This window comes from Pyrenophora tritici-repentis, chromosome 4, assembly GCF_003171515.1.
Source record: "Pyrenophora tritici-repentis strain M4 chromosome 4, whole genome shotgun sequence".
NCBI lineage: Eukaryota > Fungi > Ascomycota > Dothideomycetes > Pleosporales > Pleosporaceae > Pyrenophora > Pyrenophora tritici-repentis.
The window spans coordinates 165338-185242 of NC_089393.1; the positions used below are offsets into that span (position 1 = coordinate 165338).

The 19905-nt window shown below is 51.9% G+C and overlaps 9 protein-coding genes across 9 annotated transcripts; 3 read left to right on the forward strand and 6 right to left on the reverse strand.

Annotated features, from left to right (window-relative positions):
* Window positions 1–322: 322 nt before the first annotated feature.
* Window positions 323–2671, reverse strand: PtrM4_088260 (GlpA, Glycerol-3-phosphate dehydrogenase; the record flags this gene model as incomplete). The annotated part of the gene is made up of 3 exons (XM_066106833.1): window positions 323–1812; window positions 1859–2118; window positions 2166–2671. 3 exons carry the CDS (start codon window positions 2669–2671, stop codon window positions 323–325), a joined length of 2256 nt encoding a protein of 751 aa, XP_065962501.1.
* Window positions 2672–3567: 896 nt separating this feature from the next.
* PtrM4_088270 (uncharacterized protein) lies at window positions 3568–4612 on the reverse strand (the record flags this gene model as incomplete). Its single annotated transcript, XM_066106834.1, has 2 exons — window positions 3568–4542; window positions 4595–4612. 2 exons carry the CDS (start codon window positions 4610–4612, stop codon window positions 3568–3570), a joined length of 993 nt encoding a protein of 330 aa, XP_065962502.1.
* Window positions 4613–4687: 75 nt separating this feature from the next.
* Window positions 4688–6322, reverse strand: PtrM4_088280 (uncharacterized protein; the record flags this gene model as incomplete). Its single annotated transcript, XM_066106835.1, has 3 exons — window positions 4688–5840; window positions 5896–6208; window positions 6271–6322. 3 exons carry the CDS (start codon window positions 6320–6322, stop codon window positions 4688–4690), a joined length of 1518 nt encoding a protein of 505 aa, XP_065962503.1.
* A 3018-nt stretch (window positions 6323–9340) lies between these two features.
* On the reverse strand, window positions 9341–9776 carry PtrM4_088290 (uncharacterized protein; the record flags this gene model as incomplete). Its single annotated transcript, XM_001934705.2, has 2 exons — window positions 9341–9407; window positions 9529–9776. The coding sequence occupies 2 exons, from the start codon at window positions 9774–9776 to the stop codon at window positions 9341–9343; spliced, it is 315 nt and encodes a 104-aa protein (XP_001934740.2).
* Window positions 9777–10306: 530 nt separating this feature from the next.
* On the reverse strand, window positions 10307–11332 carry PtrM4_088300 (IlvH, Acetolactate synthase, small (regulatory) subunit; the record flags this gene model as incomplete). Its single annotated transcript, XM_001934704.2, has 2 exons — window positions 10307–10407; window positions 10459–11332. 2 exons carry the CDS (start codon window positions 11330–11332, stop codon window positions 10307–10309), a joined length of 975 nt encoding a protein of 324 aa, XP_001934739.1.
* A 325-nt stretch (window positions 11333–11657) lies between these two features.
* Window positions 11658–12972, forward strand: PtrM4_088310 (uncharacterized protein; the record flags this gene model as incomplete). The annotated part of the gene is made up of 7 exons (XM_066106836.1): window positions 11658–11714; window positions 11898–11948; window positions 11999–12157; window positions 12347–12368; window positions 12426–12478; window positions 12527–12691; window positions 12739–12972. The coding sequence occupies 7 exons, from the start codon at window positions 11658–11660 to the stop codon at window positions 12970–12972; spliced, it is 741 nt and encodes a 246-aa protein (XP_065962504.1).
* A 1238-nt stretch (window positions 12973–14210) lies between these two features.
* Window positions 14211–15835, forward strand: PtrM4_088320 (uncharacterized protein; the record flags this gene model as incomplete). Its single annotated transcript, XM_001934702.2, has 4 exons — window positions 14211–14255; window positions 14353–14757; window positions 14810–15190; window positions 15242–15835. The coding sequence occupies 4 exons, from the start codon at window positions 14211–14213 to the stop codon at window positions 15833–15835; spliced, it is 1425 nt and encodes a 474-aa protein (XP_001934737.2).
* Window positions 15836–15997: 162 nt separating this feature from the next.
* PtrM4_088330 (uncharacterized protein) lies at window positions 15998–16933 on the forward strand (the record flags this gene model as incomplete). The annotated part of the gene is made up of 1 exon (XM_066106837.1): window positions 15998–16933. The coding sequence occupies one exon, from the start codon at window positions 15998–16000 to the stop codon at window positions 16931–16933; it is 936 nt and encodes a 311-aa protein (XP_065962505.1).
* Window positions 16934–18942: 2009 nt separating this feature from the next.
* Window positions 18943–19461, reverse strand: PtrM4_088340 (uncharacterized protein; the record flags this gene model as incomplete). The annotated part of the gene is made up of 1 exon (XM_066106838.1): window positions 18943–19461. One exon carries the CDS (start codon window positions 19459–19461, stop codon window positions 18943–18945), a length of 519 nt encoding a protein of 172 aa, XP_065962506.1.
* Window positions 19462–19905: the final 444 nt, after the last annotated feature.

A 19905-nucleotide genomic window follows, 5' to 3' on the forward strand; every position in this document is an offset into this window, starting at 1 on the left:
AATTTCATGTAGACGTGTATATGCATCTCACGATACACATCAAAAACAACCCCTCAAATCAATAATTCGATCACACCCACTTTTCCAAACCAATTCATTCAACTCTCTCACACACGCTAATGTAGACGATTATATACAAAACGCAACAATGACAAGACATCCATCCCGTCAAGCCAAAGGTATCGAGCGCGCCAAACAATCAGAATGTCGACTCGAATACATCTTTCTCGCCCACAATGCCGATAATTGGTATAGGGAGTGGCGAGTTAAGAATGTGGCTAAGATGCCCATGAATACACACTACACGGTCGACACGTTGAACCTATTTGTTAACCTCCGACTCACGGCCAATGACGGGGTTCTGGCCGCTCTTGAACTTGCTATCCGACTTGAGCAGCTCATCAGGTTTATCTGCAAATACTTGATTTAGCCTGATCCCAAAAGCAAAGAGGTTTGCGCAAGCCTCGACGTCGTCATCAGGGTTGTTGGACTCACCATGGCGTGCGTAGAGGTGGTAGTCCTCGTCCGAGTACTTGCCTACTTGGCCGTTCTCCACTTCCTTGCGCGTGAGCGAGAGCTTGTTCTTGGGGAGACCCATGGAGCCAAGGTAAGTAACCGAGTTCTTCCACTCCGTCTCCTTGCGCTTGTTGTCCCACTTGAGCTCCTCGCCCATAATGTCAATTACCTTGGGGAGAGCTTCGAGCGCGGCCTGGGCGTTCAAGAAGGCGAGACGCATGCGACGGGCGATTACGTCGGTGGCGGTTTGTGCGTATTCGTGGCGGACACAGTAGCGAACCTCGCCATCAATGTATGGGTAGAGGTCAGACATTTTGATGCCGCGGACGGGGAAGCGCTGCTCAGTGGGTGCTGAGAGAGCTGCGACAGTCCATGCGCGGTCACCGTAGGCCTGGCACAAGTACTTGGCAACATCCGTCTCGATGCCGTAGTGTTGGATGAGGTTAATGAAGAGTGTCTTTGAGAAGCCGTGTGCACCAACAAGGCGGACACGGTGAGTCTGGCAAGTACCGTCAAGAGGAGCCTCGTCCTTGACCTCTGTCCCGCTGATCAAGGTAGGGTTCACAAGGGGCTGGGTCTTCAAGCCATACTCCTTGATGGCCTCGTCGACAGTCTCTTCGGCCATTTGGCGGTAAGTAGTCCACTTGCCACCTGAGCAAGTCATCAAACCTGAAGGAGAAGTGGTAACCAAGTGGTTTCGGACAAGACCTTCAGTTGCGCTCGCGTTGGGGTCGCGTACAAGCGGGCGAATACCAGACCATGCAGCGAGGACATCTCCGCGGCGAACGTTGATCTCGGGTTGCAAGTAGCGCTTGACTTCCTTGAGAATCCAGTCAATTTCCTCTTCTCCGGCAACAGGGTCCTTTGTGATATCACACGCGGTATCCGTAGTACCGGCAATGGTGTTGCCCTGCCATGGCAGGAAGAAAACTACACGACCATCCGAGGTGTTGGGATCAATGAGACCCATGTTTGAAGGGCTGTAGTAACCGGGGAGAATGACGTGGACACCAGAGCTAGGAGCAACAATTTCTGGCACCTCTTGGTCGTCCATCTTGCGGATGGAGTCAGTGAAAGGACCAGTAGCGTTGATGACACCCTTGGCTTTGATAGAGAACTCCTCGGCCTTCTTTCCGTCGCGTTCCGCAATACAGTCCTTTGCCTTGGCTCCGCACAGGCGGCCATTGGCATCCTTCTCCAGGCTGGTAACCTCGAGATGGTTTACGACGGTAGCACCATATAGCGCAGCAGTCATGGCAATTGAGACGTTCATGCGGGAGTCGTTGTGTGCACCATCTAATTGAGTCAGTAACAGCTCCAAATTCGACATGACCGAGCTTACCATAGTAGACGAGAGCTCCAACAAGGCCTTCCTTCTTCAACATGGGGAATGCATCTAGGGCCTTGCTCTTCGTCATGTAGTATGAGCTCTCAATGTTCTCCGATCCAGCGAGGAAGTCGTAAAACTTTGTACCGGCCCAAAAGTATGGCGCCTGCCACCACTTCTGAATCGGAATCATGATAGGGAGCCATTGTGATAGATGAGGAGCAGTGTCCAAGAAGTAACGGCGTTCGCGGAGAGCTTCGACAACGAGGGCGTATCTGAAAGCGATTAGTGTATGAAAACCCAAATTTTCGAGCACACTCACTGGTTGTAGTCTAGGTTCCAAACGGCCTTTTCAAGGTATCGTACACCACCGTGGACCAGCTTTGTGCTCTTACTACTGGTACCACTGCTAAAGTCGTCGCGTTCGACTAGCGCAACTTTTAAACCTCTGGTAACGGCGTCAAGCGCAATACCGGCTCCAGTCGCGCCACCACCAATAACCAAGAGATCGTAGGGCTCCTCCTCGACTGGAGCGGCTGGTGTTGAGCCACCCCCGAGCCATTTCCTTGCCTTTTCCGAAACCTGCGCGACGACACCTGCGCTGCGCTTCAGCTGCGCAATCTGCTCATCGCGGCTTTTGGCAGAGGGGAATTGTGGTGGGCGAAACACACCTCCCTCGCCATATGTGGGTGGGGGTACTGCGGCCGCCTCGGTGCCGGGGATATCGCGAGGTCGGAGGGTAACGTAGAGTGCTCCAGCACCAATGGCACCAGCACCAGCTGTATACAACAGCGGCTTAATGAAACGGCTTCCTCGACGGGCAGCCATGATGCTCTAGTGATGGGTATATTTTTCCGGAGGTGCAAAATCGCTCCAGGCGCTGACGGGATATAATTGTACAAGATATGTCGATAAAAAATGTCAAAGGATGATGTGCTGAGGCTCGAGCCTTCACATGTTGCAATTCAATTAGCGGCCGCGCAACGGAACGGGGTCGCAAATGAATGCGGGAGGGGGGGGGGGTTTCTTACCTCGTGTAGGGTTACAAAAGCATGGCGAGCATGGCGCTCACGGATTGAATATTGGGAGAGAGATTGACGTGTAGGAAAGGTGGCTGTTGGGAACTGTGGAGCTTCAAAGTCTGAAGACCATTTGATCGGACGCTTGGGATGACGAAAGCGTGGATTCAAAGTCGGATGCGCTCCACTTCGGGTAACCCGGGACAGTCGACGCCGTCGACACACGTCTCTGCCCAGAGCCGCCAAAGCGCCGTAATAAAGCTGCCGAATGCTGCCTGATCAGCCTATGCCTTCACCGACTGTGCCTCTTCACCGCCGTCCAAGTTTTCTTCACCTCAAAAGATGAGATATGGCCCAAAGCCAACACGGCGGCTACAGACGGACAAGGTAGCTCATCCGCCCCCAAAGGCATTTTGGTGGAGTAGCCAGCCGGATGCGGCACCCCCACGGGCGAAATGCCAAGCAAAGTGGATCGCAGAGCCTCATGATGATCTCATGCAATGTGGAGTCGTGCATTCAAGTGTGTTGGTGGCATTGCTTCCTATTGAATATTATCGTGGCGATCCTCTCCTGACGCCTTGGCCTATCCACACGACACAATGTGCCCGGGCATGTCCCACATTCAGGCATTCCGACGTCTCAACATTCGTTGCGCCAGACTCCATACTAAACTACACATTTGACAAAAGAAAAAGGGTCCAAGGCTTAAATCCGCAAAATCCACAACAAAAGTAGCACATCCAACGCCACAACAGCACCAGCAATGCTCGAAACCGCACCTTGGTGCACCCACCCTAGTCTCTCTTTACGCGTCCGCATACTGATGACGGCAACAACACATAATACAAGCGTACAAATAGTTCCAATCAAAACTCCAGCATCAACCACGCCCCGCTCCTTCCTCCGACTCGTCACTGTCATGAGACCAAGCATGAGGTCTATCACCACAGCGGCGGCCAGAGCTGTCGAGTAAAAGCGCAACTTGGTCATTTCCGTCATGTGTTGGTGGTTTTCGACTTGTCCAAGCAATGCACGGCGCTCGTTCAGCAGCTCAGCATCGTGGGCGGGGTCACGGACAGAGCGGAATAGAGAGCTAAAGTAGCCCTTTCCGCTCGCAGGCTTGCTCTGTGCATCAATCATTCCGTAGTTTGCAGAGTGCATTGGCGACGAGTCAATTGTGTCATCGTCCGAGTCTTCGCTGGCGGCGATTGATGCCTGGTCCGGCGTGTCCTGTTTACCGAACAGCGTCCTCGCTGCTCTTGCGCATGCCTCAAAAAAGTCCTGGCCGGGAAACTTAACCTCCGCATCAGGGTCGACGTAGATGTAGTAGCCTGTTTCTTCGTCCTCGGGGTGGTCATATTCGTTCCAGTAACGTTGCTGCACTTCCGGCTCCGGGTCTGCCGGCTTCAAAGGTGGAGGGTAGTCAGAGTATGGTCTCCGACTCTTCTTCCTAAAGGCCTGCAGAGGTGGAGGATCGACGAATTCGTGAACTGATGTTGCAGAAGACTCTTCATAGCGTGAGGCCAGCGGGCTAGACTGTCCGTCATACGAGGTGTTGGAGGTCGAGGTTGCCGGAGGAGAGTTCTGGACCTGTGAATCACTCGAGTAGGCCATGGCTCTACGGCTTCGCTTCTTTACCGGTTCCGGTAGCTTTCGGATATCTTTGTCTAAAAGGGATATCTATACGAGGTTAGCTTGGAAACCTGCATATGCTTGTCAAACTGTGACCCACCCAGAATGGCTCAGACATGGCACCGGGCTTGCAGCAAGCCCATACCGCATGTGCTTCTAGTGAAAAACCCCGTACGCGCTCGACCTGCAGTTGTTAATACACCAGTTGGACGTGGTGCAGGGATCGACGTACCAAATGACTCCGCTCGAGGGTCTGAATAAGAGCCATTGCCTGGTTGCCTTCGCGCCGGATCTCCAGGATAGCATGGGGAAACCTCTTTGCCGACTCTGATCGAGCAGCTGAAGTCCAGTCGTCGCCTTCGAGATCCTTGTGTAAGGTGTCTTTTAGGTAAACATCCTTGTCCAGAGTCGCCCATATACCCCCAGTGGAGTTGTTGTGTAATCCAGTGAGCCGCGTACGCTTGGAGAGCGCGCCCGCAATTGGCTTCGTAGACGGATGTTCACTCAGCCATTGTCGAACCGCGGATGCGTCTCCAGAGTGCTTCATGCTATCTTCGTTTATAGATGTACCCAGAATGTTCTTCAAAGCCTTGCGTTCCATCTTTGCCGTCTTGACAACAGGTGATGGTTGCGCTTGCGCGTCGCTTTGGGTGCAAACCACAACTGCCGCTCCTCCAGATGCGCAACACCGCACTTGGCCAGCTGCCTTGATGCCAATGTTTCCCGGTGCCTCTTCTGTTGCGCCAATCGTGCTTGCATTTTGCTTGAAGGCATAGGCTTCGGCGTGATCCAGGACAACAAAGCCGGTCGTATCCTCGCTTCCAAAGTATGGATCGATGTTGTTGTTGGAGGAATGTCGGCGGATGGGAGTCCCCCTGACAGATGCGTTACGTCTAACGTTGGTGATGTAGAGGCGCATGTGCTGAAGCAGCAGCACCTGTGCCTCGACAATGTGGTCCGGGTGTATCCAGTATGTCGCCTTGTTTCCCTTGGAGCCCAGAGGTACTGTGTTCAAAGCCAGGTCAAAGTCGACGTCGTCGCCCTTGTCCAGCATCCGGGATATACGCGCAGCTGCCGACTGGCCGTTTCCATTCTCCCTGTTGGACGCATACGTGCCGTCCGAGTCGAAGGCGCAGCGGAGCGCGTCGAGCACATCAATGTACTGGTCCAGCAGGTAGCCCAGATCCAATTGAAACAGGCTGTCCGGGCGGCTACCAATCTCTCGTTTGAAGACATGACTGAGCTCCCTGTCCTTGGTCCAGCGCTTATACTTCTTAAGGATCTTGATGAAGCCGGTTCGCTGCGTCACCTGGAAGCGCGATAGAGAGCGAATCTCCTCTCCTGTCCTGCATTGTGTCAGCGGATGCCCGGTATGCCCACGCTGCCGTTTGTCCCGCCTACCTTGTGACGTCGGCGTCAATCTTCGCATATCGCTCGACGGTCCGCGCCGGCAGACGTCCATTCGCTGGGTTGCGTCTGGCGCGCAGTTGTTCTAGGGTCTTGCTGATGTGCTCCAACCTGCGCTCGATCTCGCCGCTCTTACTCCGTACGAATAGGTTGATGCGATCATGCTGCTCGGCTAGGACCTTGAAGAAGGTGTCTCCAAAGGCGCGCTCGGTACTCTCGCCTTGTCCCGGTATGGATACGGCCTTGTTGGTGCCTGGTGTTGTTTGGTGCTTGATAAGATCCTTGAGGTAATCGTAGTCGATATTATCTGCATGCGCCCGACTGTTAGCAACGGGCGCTCCTCTGGGTGACACAACCACGGTAACTCACAATGGCCCCATTCTGGTATAGACCTCTGGCGGAGAGTGTCGCCGTACTTCATTCCAACAGTATGGGTGAAGAGGGCAGATGAGGAATGGTCAATGGGGGGCAAGACGAGTCTTTGGGACTGGTTTCACACTAAGACGAGAGGTCTGCCGCCCGTTAGATAAGGGTCCATGATAGCCCGACGTTTAGAACCTTCGAGTGTTTGGATCGGAAACCGTAAGCACGCGTGTCCAAAACAATGATTGAGCCGTTGGACCGGTGAACTGCCGAGTGATTGCGCCAGGCGGAGTACTTACCGTGCGCACGTACTGGGAGATGCCTTATAATAGACGTCTCAACGAACTTGTGCCAAGTTCTTGCAGGCGAATGAAGTGTAGCAATGCGTTTGTCACGAGGACTGAGGAATATTCTGCATGGACAGGACTGCGAGGGGAAAAAAGTTCGAGAATAAGTAAACAGCCACAGGACGCTTGTGAGTGCCAAAGCAAGTACTTCTGCTCATTGACAGCCCGACGACTGCATGTGCAACAACATTGACCAGGTGCGGGTCCCATGCAACACCTGGGCGGACTCCGCAGGCTCGCAAGCTGGTTCACGCTACCTCATACCTGCCTTGTCCTCCGCGACAGCGATCCCTGCACATGTCATGAACAAGGATATGCCGGAACGATGTCATGCACAGCAACCGAACCAAGTACCTAGCGAATCCGCCAACCACGATCGAAAAAGCAGCTCCACCCGACGCTCAACACCACGACTCCTCCGGTTATTACGACTGAGATAGGATGCCCGTGTCCATTGCCGAGGAGAATAACCACCCGTACATGTGCTGAGAACTCCCGTGTTGTCCTGCCGTCTGCCGCGCAATCTCTGCACGCGTAGCTAGGGACTTGTGCATCCTTCAATCCACTATCTCCACGGGACGCGGCAATCCAGTCATTGGATGCATGCTCAGAGCATGGTCGAGAACTACCGTGATCGCCACAGTAAACGGCAATCGGCATGTGCGGCACTATATCGAACAACTTGACTTCGAATTGAACATTCACGCATGGCTATCGGCATCACGTCACTCTAGATCGACGTCCAAAAGCAGCCTCGCCTGTTCAGAGACGGCAACAGCATGTCACCCGAGGTACTCAATTGGCCGCGTAGAACCATCAGTCTGGAGAAAATTGGAGCAGAAAAGCTTGCGTATGAGCAAGGATGAAGCGTAACGAACATCTCCACTTGCCTCTTGCGGGGCGACATGTGGGAACAACATGCCACTTGAACATTGGTTCAAACTATGTTTGTACTTATGGTAGAAACATACGACCGGTAGAATGGTGGTAAAACATCCCATATTTTACATTCTATAGCAATTCTTCCGAGAACCCCCAATATGCTGGATGGTAAATTGAGCCAAAGTACAATTCAAAAGACCTTTCACAACTCCACGAGAGCGGTTGCGGCATCCGGCCGTCCACCCGTCGCAGGGACTTCTTGACCCAGTTCCCAAGTGGGTCTCTGTCAAGTTCGTGGGCCCGCGGCTACGGACAATGCTGCTAAGATTGAGACTATGGAGTTGGCTCTCCATTCTCAGCTGGGGCTACATGATTCTAGGCCTTGTGAACGTAATAGAATCACTATTCCAGACGATGTATTATACGAAGGAAGTGGGATTGCCGAGTACGAGAAATTAGAAGTGAACAAATAGTTAGACTGTTCGTCGGTACCCTGCCTTACAAGAAACAATATACACTGGTCCACACAAGTATAACAGAAAACAACCCGGTCTGAGTAGATGTCGCCATCAACACGCATACACTAGGGTCCCCTTCGATAAGAAGTACTCAATCTCAATCTCAATATCTAACTAACCCATCCCCATCCATACCCACCCGCATTATCATCCAACCAACCAACCAACCCACAACTCCCACTCCCACACACAGGCCTCGGCAAAAAGGCTTGAAATCCCACGCCACGCCACGCCACGCCATGCAAGCCCTCGCTGCAATGCAATGCAGCCCCTGCCCAATACCGGTCGTGTGCTCACCTGCCTATACGGTCTTTCGCATATTTTTTTTTGCGAAACGAGAGTTCCAGGGGCTTGGGTGGGTGACGTTATGTGCTTTCTTTATTACTTACAGGACAAGGGGGGGGAGGGGGGCTTGTGCCTGCAGCCTGCGTTTTTGAACTACTGTAGGTTATAATGTCGTTGGTGTTGTGAGTAGGTACATACAGGCTTGCACTTGCATGCATGTGGGCGGCGTGCGGGTCCGGGTGTTTTGGTGGGCCAGTCGTGGGGGGGTGGGTGAGGCACGTGGGTGGTGTTTTGGAGGCGGATTCGTTGGTGCTGGGGATGTAGCAGCAGAGCGAAATGTGGTTTTATGACGAGGGAGGGGAAAAGTGCAGAGTTGAGGGTGATGTAATGGGGGGTGGGGCGGCTGTATGCGTGCGTTGTACCGTAGGTATGTACAGCGAATGTGTTTTTCTTCTGCGCTTCTTGGTAAGGTAGGATGAATTGATGGCGTGTGGGATGTGCGTTGGCTGTCTCTGTGCGATGTCTGGTAGGTACCGCAGGTTCGTATTACTTGTCCCACATGTCTACGTACATTTACATGTGACAAGCATAACCCCAACCGCATTTTTAGCTGTCTAAAACAAACCATATCTCTTATCTTTGCCCTTCTATAGCCACGCCAATCCATGGTTCCAGTATCTATACCTATGCCCTATCCCGAGATCTACTACGTATACATCATAACCCACAACGGCATGCCCTCACCCCCCTCCTTAGCCCTCCCCTCGACATCGCACTGCCCCTGCCCAACATGTATCTCCGACAAGTTTTGAAATCCCAAATGTAGATACATATCTCTACCTTTTGGACTCGTCGCCTCTAGCATTACTGGCCACCCTTTTTCCCGCGCTATCGCCATGACGGGCCGCATTACATCGCTGGCTTTGGCGTTGCGGCTGGAGTCGTTGCTGGGGTGCGAGCGATCGTTCCCGATGACGGCGAGGTGCAGGCAGTGGGTTGCGGAGGGGGGCATGTTGGCTCGTCGGATGGAATGCGCGATTGTGTTCATATTGTGGACCATGGGGGGTGGGCGGGGTTGGCTTGGTATTCATCGTGCACGGCGTCTAGGGTCCTGTGGGGGTGGATTGTTAGCACGTATTTCCGTATTCAAGTTGTCGTAATTGTAATTGTAGATGTGAAATGTGGTTTGTGGTGCGACGAATTCAGTGTCGTCGTATTTGACTTTGACTTACCATACACTGGAAATTCCGCTGTTTGCAACTGTGATGCATCTTCCCCCATTCTCCACCAGACCGCATATGATTTCTCTGAAGATTGCTGTGTTTATCTCGAGTGGGACATCCAATGTACCAGCCTCTTTCATCTCTTCCATGCAACAGAATCGTTGGAATGGATCCGAAGCAAATGTCTTGCCAATGATATCAACGGCGTGCTCTATAGGCTCCTCGATAAGGCCCTTTGGAATGGGAATCTTTGACATGGTTGTTGTTGTAATTTTTGGTACTGAAACTCTTCTGTCGATAAGCAAGCTAAGCCGGGTAATAATAGGGTGTAAGATTCTAAGAAACGGCAGTTCGAACGTACTGGGAGAGACAATTGACTACATAAAGTGGTAAGGCTAATCGGGCCGACCATTTGTAACTATCCGCCGGCTGGGCATCGTTCTTGCAACTAGGTCACAGCCTGTTACGCTAGCGCAGTTTCTACGGAGTTTCTGTAACAGTTTCAGCATCACTCTGTTCTATACTCAATACTGTTACCACAACATTGCTGTCATGAGATGAGGCTGAATTGATGAGGGTAGCTTACGGTCTAGATCCCTTGCTGAAGGCTACTTCCACAGTAATCAAAGTCAAAGCGCGAGCGGGTATCAACATTATTCATTGCTCTGCCTAGAGGTACATGTGGTCTCGGACAAATACAGTAGTCGTTTTTCGTGCGAACAGCGGCACACACGCAGCGAGTATAGTACTTCTACACCCTAAATACCATCTCGCCTGGATTGTTCGTCTAACCCGGGGGAAGCAAGCTGTTGTCCACAACGTCTTGTGCCTCCATTTCTTCGACCTCGGCAGTGCTGTGAAGTGGCGAACGGGGAAGCGCCATCAGACCTGGTGTATTGTTAGTATGGTTCCACGAAGAAGCGTTCTCATATTACTTACCAGTCCTCGCCGACTCCAGAATTCCAAATGGAGCGATGAGCTTCATGTAGGAGTCAATCCTGGTGGGTTTTGCCGATACCTCGACAATACAGTTGTTGGTGCTGATGTCGAGCACTTTTCCGCCGAATTGATGAGTCATGAAAGTGATGGCTCGTAGATGCTCATGCTTGTGTCGCAGTGCCTGACTGATGGGCAGATTTGTAGGATGATAGTCTTTCCTCAGAGAATCGCGAGCAGCTTCTTGGGCCATAGCATTGCGCTCATCTTCAGACAAGTCCTCTGTCTCGTAGGCACCCTCCATGTCGGGTGTCTGAGCCATTTCGCGGTGGTGGGCAAGAAGTTCCTCAAAGTACTCTGGGCCGAGAATCGAGACCTTGGCAAGTAATAGCTCACGCTGTACAAGCGGTGACTGGGTGTAGTCAAGTACGGCCCAGACAGGCACAAGATCTTCGAGTTGGCGGCGGGCTTGCTCAATGACACCATCTTGACCCTGGAGGACAATGGTCATGCGAGAGAGATCGTCTACCTCTGTATTACAGACAACCAGACTGTCAATGTTGAAGCCACGCGCGGCCAAGATACCAGATACACGAGACAGCACACCAGGCTCGTTTTGTACCAAGCAGTTCAAGATGTGACTCTTCGGGGGTGCTTGGGATGGAAGTGGCGTTTCGTAGAGGATGTTGCTGACTGCGGCAGGTGCAGACCAGGCAGGAGGGCGGTCCTCGGTAGGCAGTGGCGCGATACGGCGGTGGAGAGCCTTGTAGGCCAGCGCCTGTGTTGACGAGCTCGATGCTCTTTGTTGCTGGCGGAGCGAGCCGGCGCATTGCCTGCTGAGCAAGCTGCGCAGAGGCAGCATTGCTCGAGAAGCCATGACGAACAGGAAGTGCTGTTGAATGCAATTGAAGCAGTACTGGCAGTGGTGAAGATGTGAAAATACGAGAATGGCAGAATGAAACTGCAGGTGCCGAAGGACTTGAGTGAATGGTGAAATAAGTTCACTTTGGCAAGTACGACCGGCCGATTGTCGGAGAAGTCAGCGTCTCCCCGAACTGGCAAGCGCAACCGCGGCAGTTTGTGCTAACGTGGATTAAGCGAACTGCTCCTGCCCGTGCTAAAGCCTTACTAACACTCCTCCACCAACTCGACTCGACTGCAAACTTGCAACACCCGACACTGTGCGAAGAGAAAGCTGTACCATGTCAGAAGAACGCCGTCCGCGATCGCGCTTTGATAGCGATGACAATGATCGTCCTGTACGCTCGCGCTTTGACACGGATCGTCGCTCGAGGTCGCCGTCACGTAAAGAGTCCGAGTCGCATCGCGCCCGCAGTCCGATTGCTCGCGAAGGCAGCGACAGCCCCGCCGCAGCCAACTCGAAGAACAAGACAGCTGCAGCGGCGGCGGTGGCGGCGGCGGCTGCGAGGATCAACGCGCAGATCCAGGCGAAGAAGGGCATCCAGCATGTCGAAGTGCCGCCTATTCGCTCTGTACGTCCATGTCACCCTCCTTCATTCACGACTATTACTAACCTCTCCAGGCGCCGACCCCTCCAGCAGCCGTCAAGTCCCCTTCGTCCAACTCGGCCGCGGCTATCAGCAACGAGACATACCAGCAAGACGGTGACTTTATCAAGGACATTGAAATAAACGATCTCCGTAATCGCTACACACTGACCAAAGGAGCTACACAAAAGAGGGTAAATAATAGTCTTTGCTGTTCACTGATCGTTTAGGATCATGCCTTCTCGGGCTCTGTGGCGCTCCCTCCATCGGCGTCGCAGGGCCAGAGTCGGACTCTGTTTGCGCATCTCTGTATTCGGAGTCAGAGCTTACTTGATCTTCTAGCGCCCCAAACCATTCATCATATGCTAACCTCCGTGACATAGATCAAAGACGAGACTGGCGCTGGTACGCATACCCGATTCCACCTGTTAACCGTTTAGAATACCTGCTTATACATGCAAGATGTTACTACTCGTGGCGAATACTACCCTGACAAGAACATGGCCACAGCTACTGTAAGTCCAAGCATTGTGTTTGACGACCAAAGGCTTACTATTGAACAGAACCCGCCCCTATATCTCCGCATCACTAGCACCTCAAAAGAAGGCCTCGACAAGGCCGTAGAGATGATCGAAGAGATGATGAAGGAGGACCTCCCTAACCTTGTAGACGAACGTCGATTCCGCCGTCGTGACCCAGAAAACTTTGAACGTGATGAGTTTGGTCGGGTATGATACTCTCGCTATCCAACTAGTACACCACTAACTCGCAGCAGCGCAAATGGCCAGAGGAGAAGATCTCGGTAAACCTTGAACCTATCAACGGCTTTAACTTGCGAGCTCAGGTTGTCGGTCGCGGTGGCGATAATGTCAAGTACATCCAACAGGAGACAGGCTGCAAGGTCCAAATCAAAGGTCGCGGCTCTGGCTTCATGGAACCTAACAGTGGCTCAGAGAGCGATGAGCCCATGTATCTCCACATTGCGTTCGTGAGCCTTTCCTCTCCTTGATTCCATTACTAACGAGATGCAGCGGACCTCGTCCTGAAGGCGTAGCCTATGCAAAGAAACTGTGCGAAGAGCTTCTTGAGAAGGTAAAGACCGACTACCACGCTTACAAGGAACGCCCTCCGCCAAACCGTTACGGTGACCGAGACGGCTACTCAGGTGGACGCCCAGGATATGGAGATCGTGGTGATCGCGGTGACCGTGATAGGAGCAACAGCTACGGATACGGAGGTGGTGGAGGAGGAGGCGGCGGCTACGGCGGCGGCAGTGCGGGCGGCTATGGTGGACAGGGCGGATATGGTGGTCACAACGGCTACGCTGCTCAAGATACACTCATGTCCCCGGCCGCTGCAACTCCAATTGCCGACGCAAACGCCCAAGCCTATGATGCGAATGCTACGCAGGCGGCGTGGGCTGCCTACTACGCGCAAAACCCCGAAGCTGACCCTTATGCCGCGTATGGTGGGTACCAGGCGTATATGCAACAGTATGCCGCGTACTATGCTCAGTCAGGTTATGGTCAGACACATTCACCTGCTCCTGCTCCCGGTGCTGGAGCGGCGGCACCTCCCCCTCCTCCGCCTTCAGACGGCTACGGTGCTCCTCCGCCACCGCCTCCGCCAGCAGCATCGCCTCCCAACTACGGCGCGGTATGTATAATGGACTATTGACTTGGAAGCGCAGTTGGCTAACGTACAACTAGGTTCCTCCCCCTCCCGGCTTGTAAGTTTCAGGCAACGGCTATGATCTTGCGCTTACGACAGGCTCTCAACTTGACTTGATTGATGGAGCATAGTTCAAAGCATCCTTTGGTATCGGCCAGTAGCGTGTGTGGATTGGGCTACCATTCCTCACCGCTTCGGCGCATTCTTGACTTGTCACGCGATGACGGCTAACAGGTGTTTGGCATTGGTACGGGGTTTAGACTATCCATCCGGCCATCACATCTAGAAGCGAAACCATTGCATAGTAATAATACTACTTTAGAGAAAGCGAGTTTGCGTGCCATTTGACGTGAAAGTCTTTCGACGGGTCGGAATACTCGGAAATTTAACATCTATGACATGTACTAAGCTTACCTCCATGTATTGTGTGATTGGGTACATGTCGTAGGGTTCTCCACGCAGTAGCGTTGACCCCAGCCCCGGTACCGCGGAGCGAAGTCGCTCTTGACATTTTGTTCGAATGTTAATGCGCCTCTGAACCTTTTTGCACTTGCAACGCCACAAACACAACTTGAGATGCGTTCGCAGGTTTTCCGTGCTGGCCAAACTGCCAATAGCAGAGTGAGTAATTTCTACACGGAATTGAACTTGTTGGGTCACACGACCTCCGCACCCTCTCCATTGAAGTTTGGTTGACAGACACTAACCACTCCTCTAGACTCGCCTCCTGCCCTCTCTCCGCCAAACATCGCTACAAACTCGAAGATGTCTAGCCACGTCCCACAACCCGCCCACTGCCCGCAATGTCGACATCGCATCGCGTACCCCGCCATACGCCAAACTACTGTCCCGCCTTGAGGAAGTACGGCGCGTGCTAGGCTCCTCACGACAATTGACCTTGGCCGAGAAGATTCTCTATTCACATCTTGAGAGCCCCGAGGAGTCGCTGCTGAGCAATACGAATGGCGGGCGCGATGTGAGGGGTCAGGCGAATCTGAAGTTGAAGCCAGATCGCGTTGCTATGCAGGACGCCAGTGCGCAAATGGCGCTGTTGCAGTTCATGAGTTGCGGATTACCTAGTACCGCGGTACCTGCAAGCATACACTGTGACCATTTGATTGTGGTTGGTAGTTTCCAGGTTTACCACTTACTCGCTCGCTGATGTGTTTGAATAGGGCGAAAAGGGCGCAGATACAGACCTCCCACAATCGATAACGGGCAACAAGGAGATCTTCGATTTCCTAGAATCTGCCGCGAAGAAATATGGCATTGAGTTCTGGCCTCCGGGTGCTGGCATCATCCATCAGTCGGTTCTGGAAAACTACAGTGCTCCCGGACTCATGATGTTGGGCACAGACAGTCACTCGCCAAACGCCGGAGGTCTTGGAGCGATTGTCATTGGTGTCGGAGGCGCTGATGCGGTGGATGCTCTTGTAGATGCGCCATGGGAGCTAAAGGCACCGAAGATTCTGGGTGTCAAACTCACTGGCGAGCTGAGCGGATGGGCATCTCCAAAGGACGTAATTCTCAAGCTGGCTGGTCATCTCACAGTTCGGGTATGGGATCTATAAGATCTTGAAGTACAACAGGCTAACATGTGGATATAGGGAGGTACTGGTTTCATCATCGAATACTTTGGACCTGGTGTACAGACTTTGAGCTGTACGGGCATGGCAACCATCTGCAACATGGGTGCTGAAGTCGGCGCAACTACCTCGCTCTTCCCCTTTTCTCCCGCACACATCCCCTATCTCCAGGCGACACATCGTGGACCGATTGCTGAAGCAGCTGCCAAGATCGCCCAGTCACCAATGCAACAGAACCTACTGCGTCCCGACCCAGAAGCTGTTTACGACAAGGTCATTGAGATTAACCTCTCTGAACTTGAACCTCACATCAACGGACCTTTCACCCCTGATCTATCAACCCCTCTCTCCAAGTTCAAGTCAGTAGTTGAAGAGAATGGATGGCCAAAGACTTTTGGCGCAGGTCTCATCGGCAGCTGCACAAACAGCTCCTACCAGGATATGACTCGCTCCGAGGAGATTGTAAAGCAGGCCTCTGCCGCGGGTCTCAAGCCAAGGGCAGACTTTTTCATTACACCGGGAAGCGAACAGATCCGAGCAACACTAGAAAGGGATGATACTCTGTCAACCTTTACCGAGGCTGGAGGCACTGTTTTGGCAAATGCCTGCGGGTGAGTACACTCCATCTACATAATGAGATCACAGTACTGACGTCCTCGATGTCCGTGCATCGGGCAATGGAAGCGTACAGACGAAGTCAAGAAGGGAGAGTCCAACGCTATTTTGACATCCTATAACCGCAATTTCCCCGGACGCAACGACGGCAACCGTTCCACCATGAACTTCCTCGCCTCCCCTGAACTCATCACCGCCATGTCTTACTCTGGATCTACCACATTCAATCCTATGACTGACAGCATACCGACACCATCCGGTGAATCGTTCAAGTTTGCGCCACCAAAGGGCTCCGACCTCCCATCTGCAGGTTTCGCGGACGGTAACCCAGACTTTATGCCTACGCCAGGCGTACCCGACCCTAGCGTAGAAGTTGTTGTCGCTCCTACATCGAGCCGTCTGGCGCTTCTCGACCCGTTCCCAGCGTTCCCCGACTCCGACTTTACAGGTCTACGAGTACTTTACAAGGTAAAGGGACAATGCACGACAGACACCATCTCTGCCGCCGGTCCATGGCTCAAGTACAAGGGTCATCTACCCAACATCTCCGAGAACACATTGATCGGCGCTGTCAATGCACAAACTGATGAAGTCAACGTTGCGTATGACATCGACGGCAAGACATCGAGCATTCCTGAACTAGCAAAGAGATGGCGCGACCAAGGCGTCGAATGGCTCGTCGTAGCAGAGCACAACTACGGTGAAGGCTCAGCCCGCGAGCACGCCGCTCTGCAACCGCGTTACCTCGGCGGTCGCATCATCCTCGCAAAGTCATTCGCACGCATCCACGAGACCAACTTGAAGAAGCAGGGTATCGTTCCTCTCACCTTTGCCAACGAAGCCGACTACGATCTCTTCGCAGCCTGTGATGAGGTCGCCACAAGGGGCCTGTTAGATGTCCTCAGGAGCGGCGGCAAAGGCGAGGTTGAACTCGTGCTCAAGAAGAAGGATGGTAGCGAAAAATTCATCAAGACCAAGCACACACTGTCGCATGATCAGTGTGGATTCGTACTTGCCGGTAGCGCGCTTAACCTGTTGGCGAGAAAGGGGAGGGAGATGAAGGAGGAGGTTACGCGGAGTGCGGAGTTGACTGACTAGAACATTGTTCGGTCTGCATATGTATGAGGTTAGCAAGTGTAGTTTTTTTTGTGTGAAAAAAAGGAACTGGAAAAGGTGTATGGGGCGCTAGGCGGTTCTTATCGTGCTGACAGTTTTAAGTAGCATTGTTCAATATTTATATTGATTCATGCTCTCTACTAGAGATTTTCTGCATTCGTTTTTTTAACTACATGGCCGTCGCTTTAATTGTGTATGGTCGAGAAGTCTGTCTGCACGAGTCCCTTCATAAAGTCTCGCATCGGATTAAGCAGTGAGTCACGTCGACGGCAGTGTGTGATAGGTTCAGCGCAGTGAGATCGCCGCGGGGAACGTAGATTCCTCAATCAATCATAGAGGAGAAGAAAAAAGTTGTAGAAGCTCAGCTGAATCCACACGCACAGGGGCATTTGTGGTGCATTTTATAGGAGGTATTGGGGGGTTGATAGTGGATTGGTTGAGTGGGGCGGTTGGGTTGCCGGCTATTGCTTCGATTGCTTGTTTGGTTTGTTAGGTGTGGAGTTAGATATCCTTCTAGGGTTTGTTTTATTTAGAGTTTCCGCGGGTTGTGTAGGGAAAGGGTAGATGGAGAGCAGTAGACAGTTCGACAGGAATGTATAGCTTTTGGTAGTAGATGTTGGATGGTAGAATGATGCTTTTTTTGGTTTCTTGTGAAATGTTTGCTATCTTTTCTTGGGGAGAAAGGGGGTGTTGGAACTAGGGTTACCGGTGCGGCTGTAGTATATGTCACATCGTGTAGCTGTTTTGCCACGAAGAGTCTGCTTGTTTAGGGTGTATTAATGAATTCTTGATGAGAATAGCGGTAGAGACTGTAAGCGCCGTTTAGCGATGTTGCATATGTGAAGATCTGTGGTAGTTTAGGCATAAAGTCTAGTGAATAACTTATGTCAGGCCGCAGAACAGCGCCATAATCGACCTGCGACAGATCTCGAAATGGTCTCTTTCTGATGGCGTCAACATGCTGGATACGAGTACTCAGCCGTGATATAGTCGGCTTGTGATCGCCAAGACGCGTTCTAAGTATGCGGAAGCTGAACACAAGAGTTGAAGATCTCAATAGGTAGTTGGCTTAAAACTTAAGAGCTATGGTATTGTGCAGCGCCTGTATCATTCGATGTATAACTGAGATAGGTAGTTTAATTCACAGCCCCCACACTTTCTCCCTCTTACCTCCCTCACTCAAGTATCTGCAGCCATGCATAAAGATGCGAAACCTTTCCCGTTTCACCGTATGTACATACCTAAAAGGCGTGATCTAGTTTTCGCGTAAATCCCGATTGCCCCGCTCTGAGGGGCCACACTTGAAAACCTTTACCCCACCATGCCTCGCAACTGCCACGCCTTCTGCCTCAACCTGCGAAATAACGGTATTTATATACTATAAAATTGATTCTACTTACATCAAATCAGTACATCTTCAGTCGTATAGTGGTTAGTATTTCCGCTTGTCATCGTCTACACGACGGCAAATCCGCGGGAGACCTGGGTTCAATTCCCAGCTGGAGAGCATTCAGCACCGATCTACTTTCTTTTTTTGCCTTTTTTTGGTAGTTATCACGTGGTGGTGGATGGGTATGTGGGTTAGGATGCTAGTATTTTTTTAGTTAGCTAGCGAAGAAGGGTTCTAGTAATAGAAGAGTTTCTCAGGTTATACTGCGATGCAGACCCTTAGGCTGTGTTGTTTTACGCGCAAGAGATGTGAAGATTGTAGTCGAGACATTGAGTTGTGTATTAATCTACAAGAGTGACCCGAGAGCGTGCTTGGTGACGCTGAATAAGCCTTTGGGTAAGTTGACTGTGAGGTATATACTGCTAGATACTTATTGTATACCTAGGACATAGGTAAGCACCATAGACATGTTTGGAGCCTACAGTGGCTTTTTTACAGCAGTATATTAAGTTTCCTATGTCATTTGGGTGTATACGTAGTTCCAAAGCCCTTTGTACGCGGACGTGTCAACTATTCCATGTCACTTAGGTGTTTGTTTGTGTTAATCAATCGAGCCGCTAGCCAACTTCTCTAGAACCGGTCCAAAGAAACCACCCCAATACCCGTCTTCTGTCTCGTCTACCCCATACTTGAGCACATTCCCATACAACCTGAGCAACCGAAAAACTCCACGTATCGATCTCGTACTCAGCCCCTCAAATCGAAATTCATCCGGGCCGAGAATATGCACCCCGCTTCTCCCCGCCACGACATCTTCGCGCGGATAGGCGTAGTAGATGGAATGCTCGTGTCCGACAATGGTGAATGCAGGCTCGGCCATGGCTGGTGGGTTGAAACGAGTTTGTGAGAGTTGTGCGAGCTCCTGCTTTTTGCGCAGCGATGCCGCGATCCATATACTCATCTGGAGTTCCGCTTCTGTACGAGATCCAGATGCGTGGTTAACCTCGAAGCCGGAGAACAAGGCAGTGCGCTTCGTAAAGGTATCGAGGGTGTGTCTAATTTCGCTTTTGTGTGCAGCAGTTAGTTTTTTTGTAGAGGGCTGAGATGTTAGGGTGTTCATGCGAGTAGGAGAGGACGTAGGTCGGTTTAGCCGTCTATAGTTATGCGGCGGCTAGGGTCGGTCGGGGAGGAGGCAGGGGTTGTGGAGAGGTAGAGGGGGTTGATGGATTGCGTTTAACTAGATGCGTGGTGGTTAGTTCGCAGGTTGTTAAGAGAGAATTCGTAGTGGAAGATATACATACACGTTCTGCAACCACCATTTATCATCACCATTTAGCTCTATTGCTAGATAAAGCAGAGGTGCCACTAGATCGTTGCACCATGCATTCTCGTCTCGGTTATCGTCCTAGCAGACACGCGCATTAAGGTATATTCTCTTAACTTTCGTCCATATGCCCAATAATTCCTCAGCGGAACGCAAATCACTATAGTTTACGTCGGCTGGTTTGATTTGTTAGTAGCCCACATATAGATCAGTGTTGATAACATTCTAGATATATGGCAT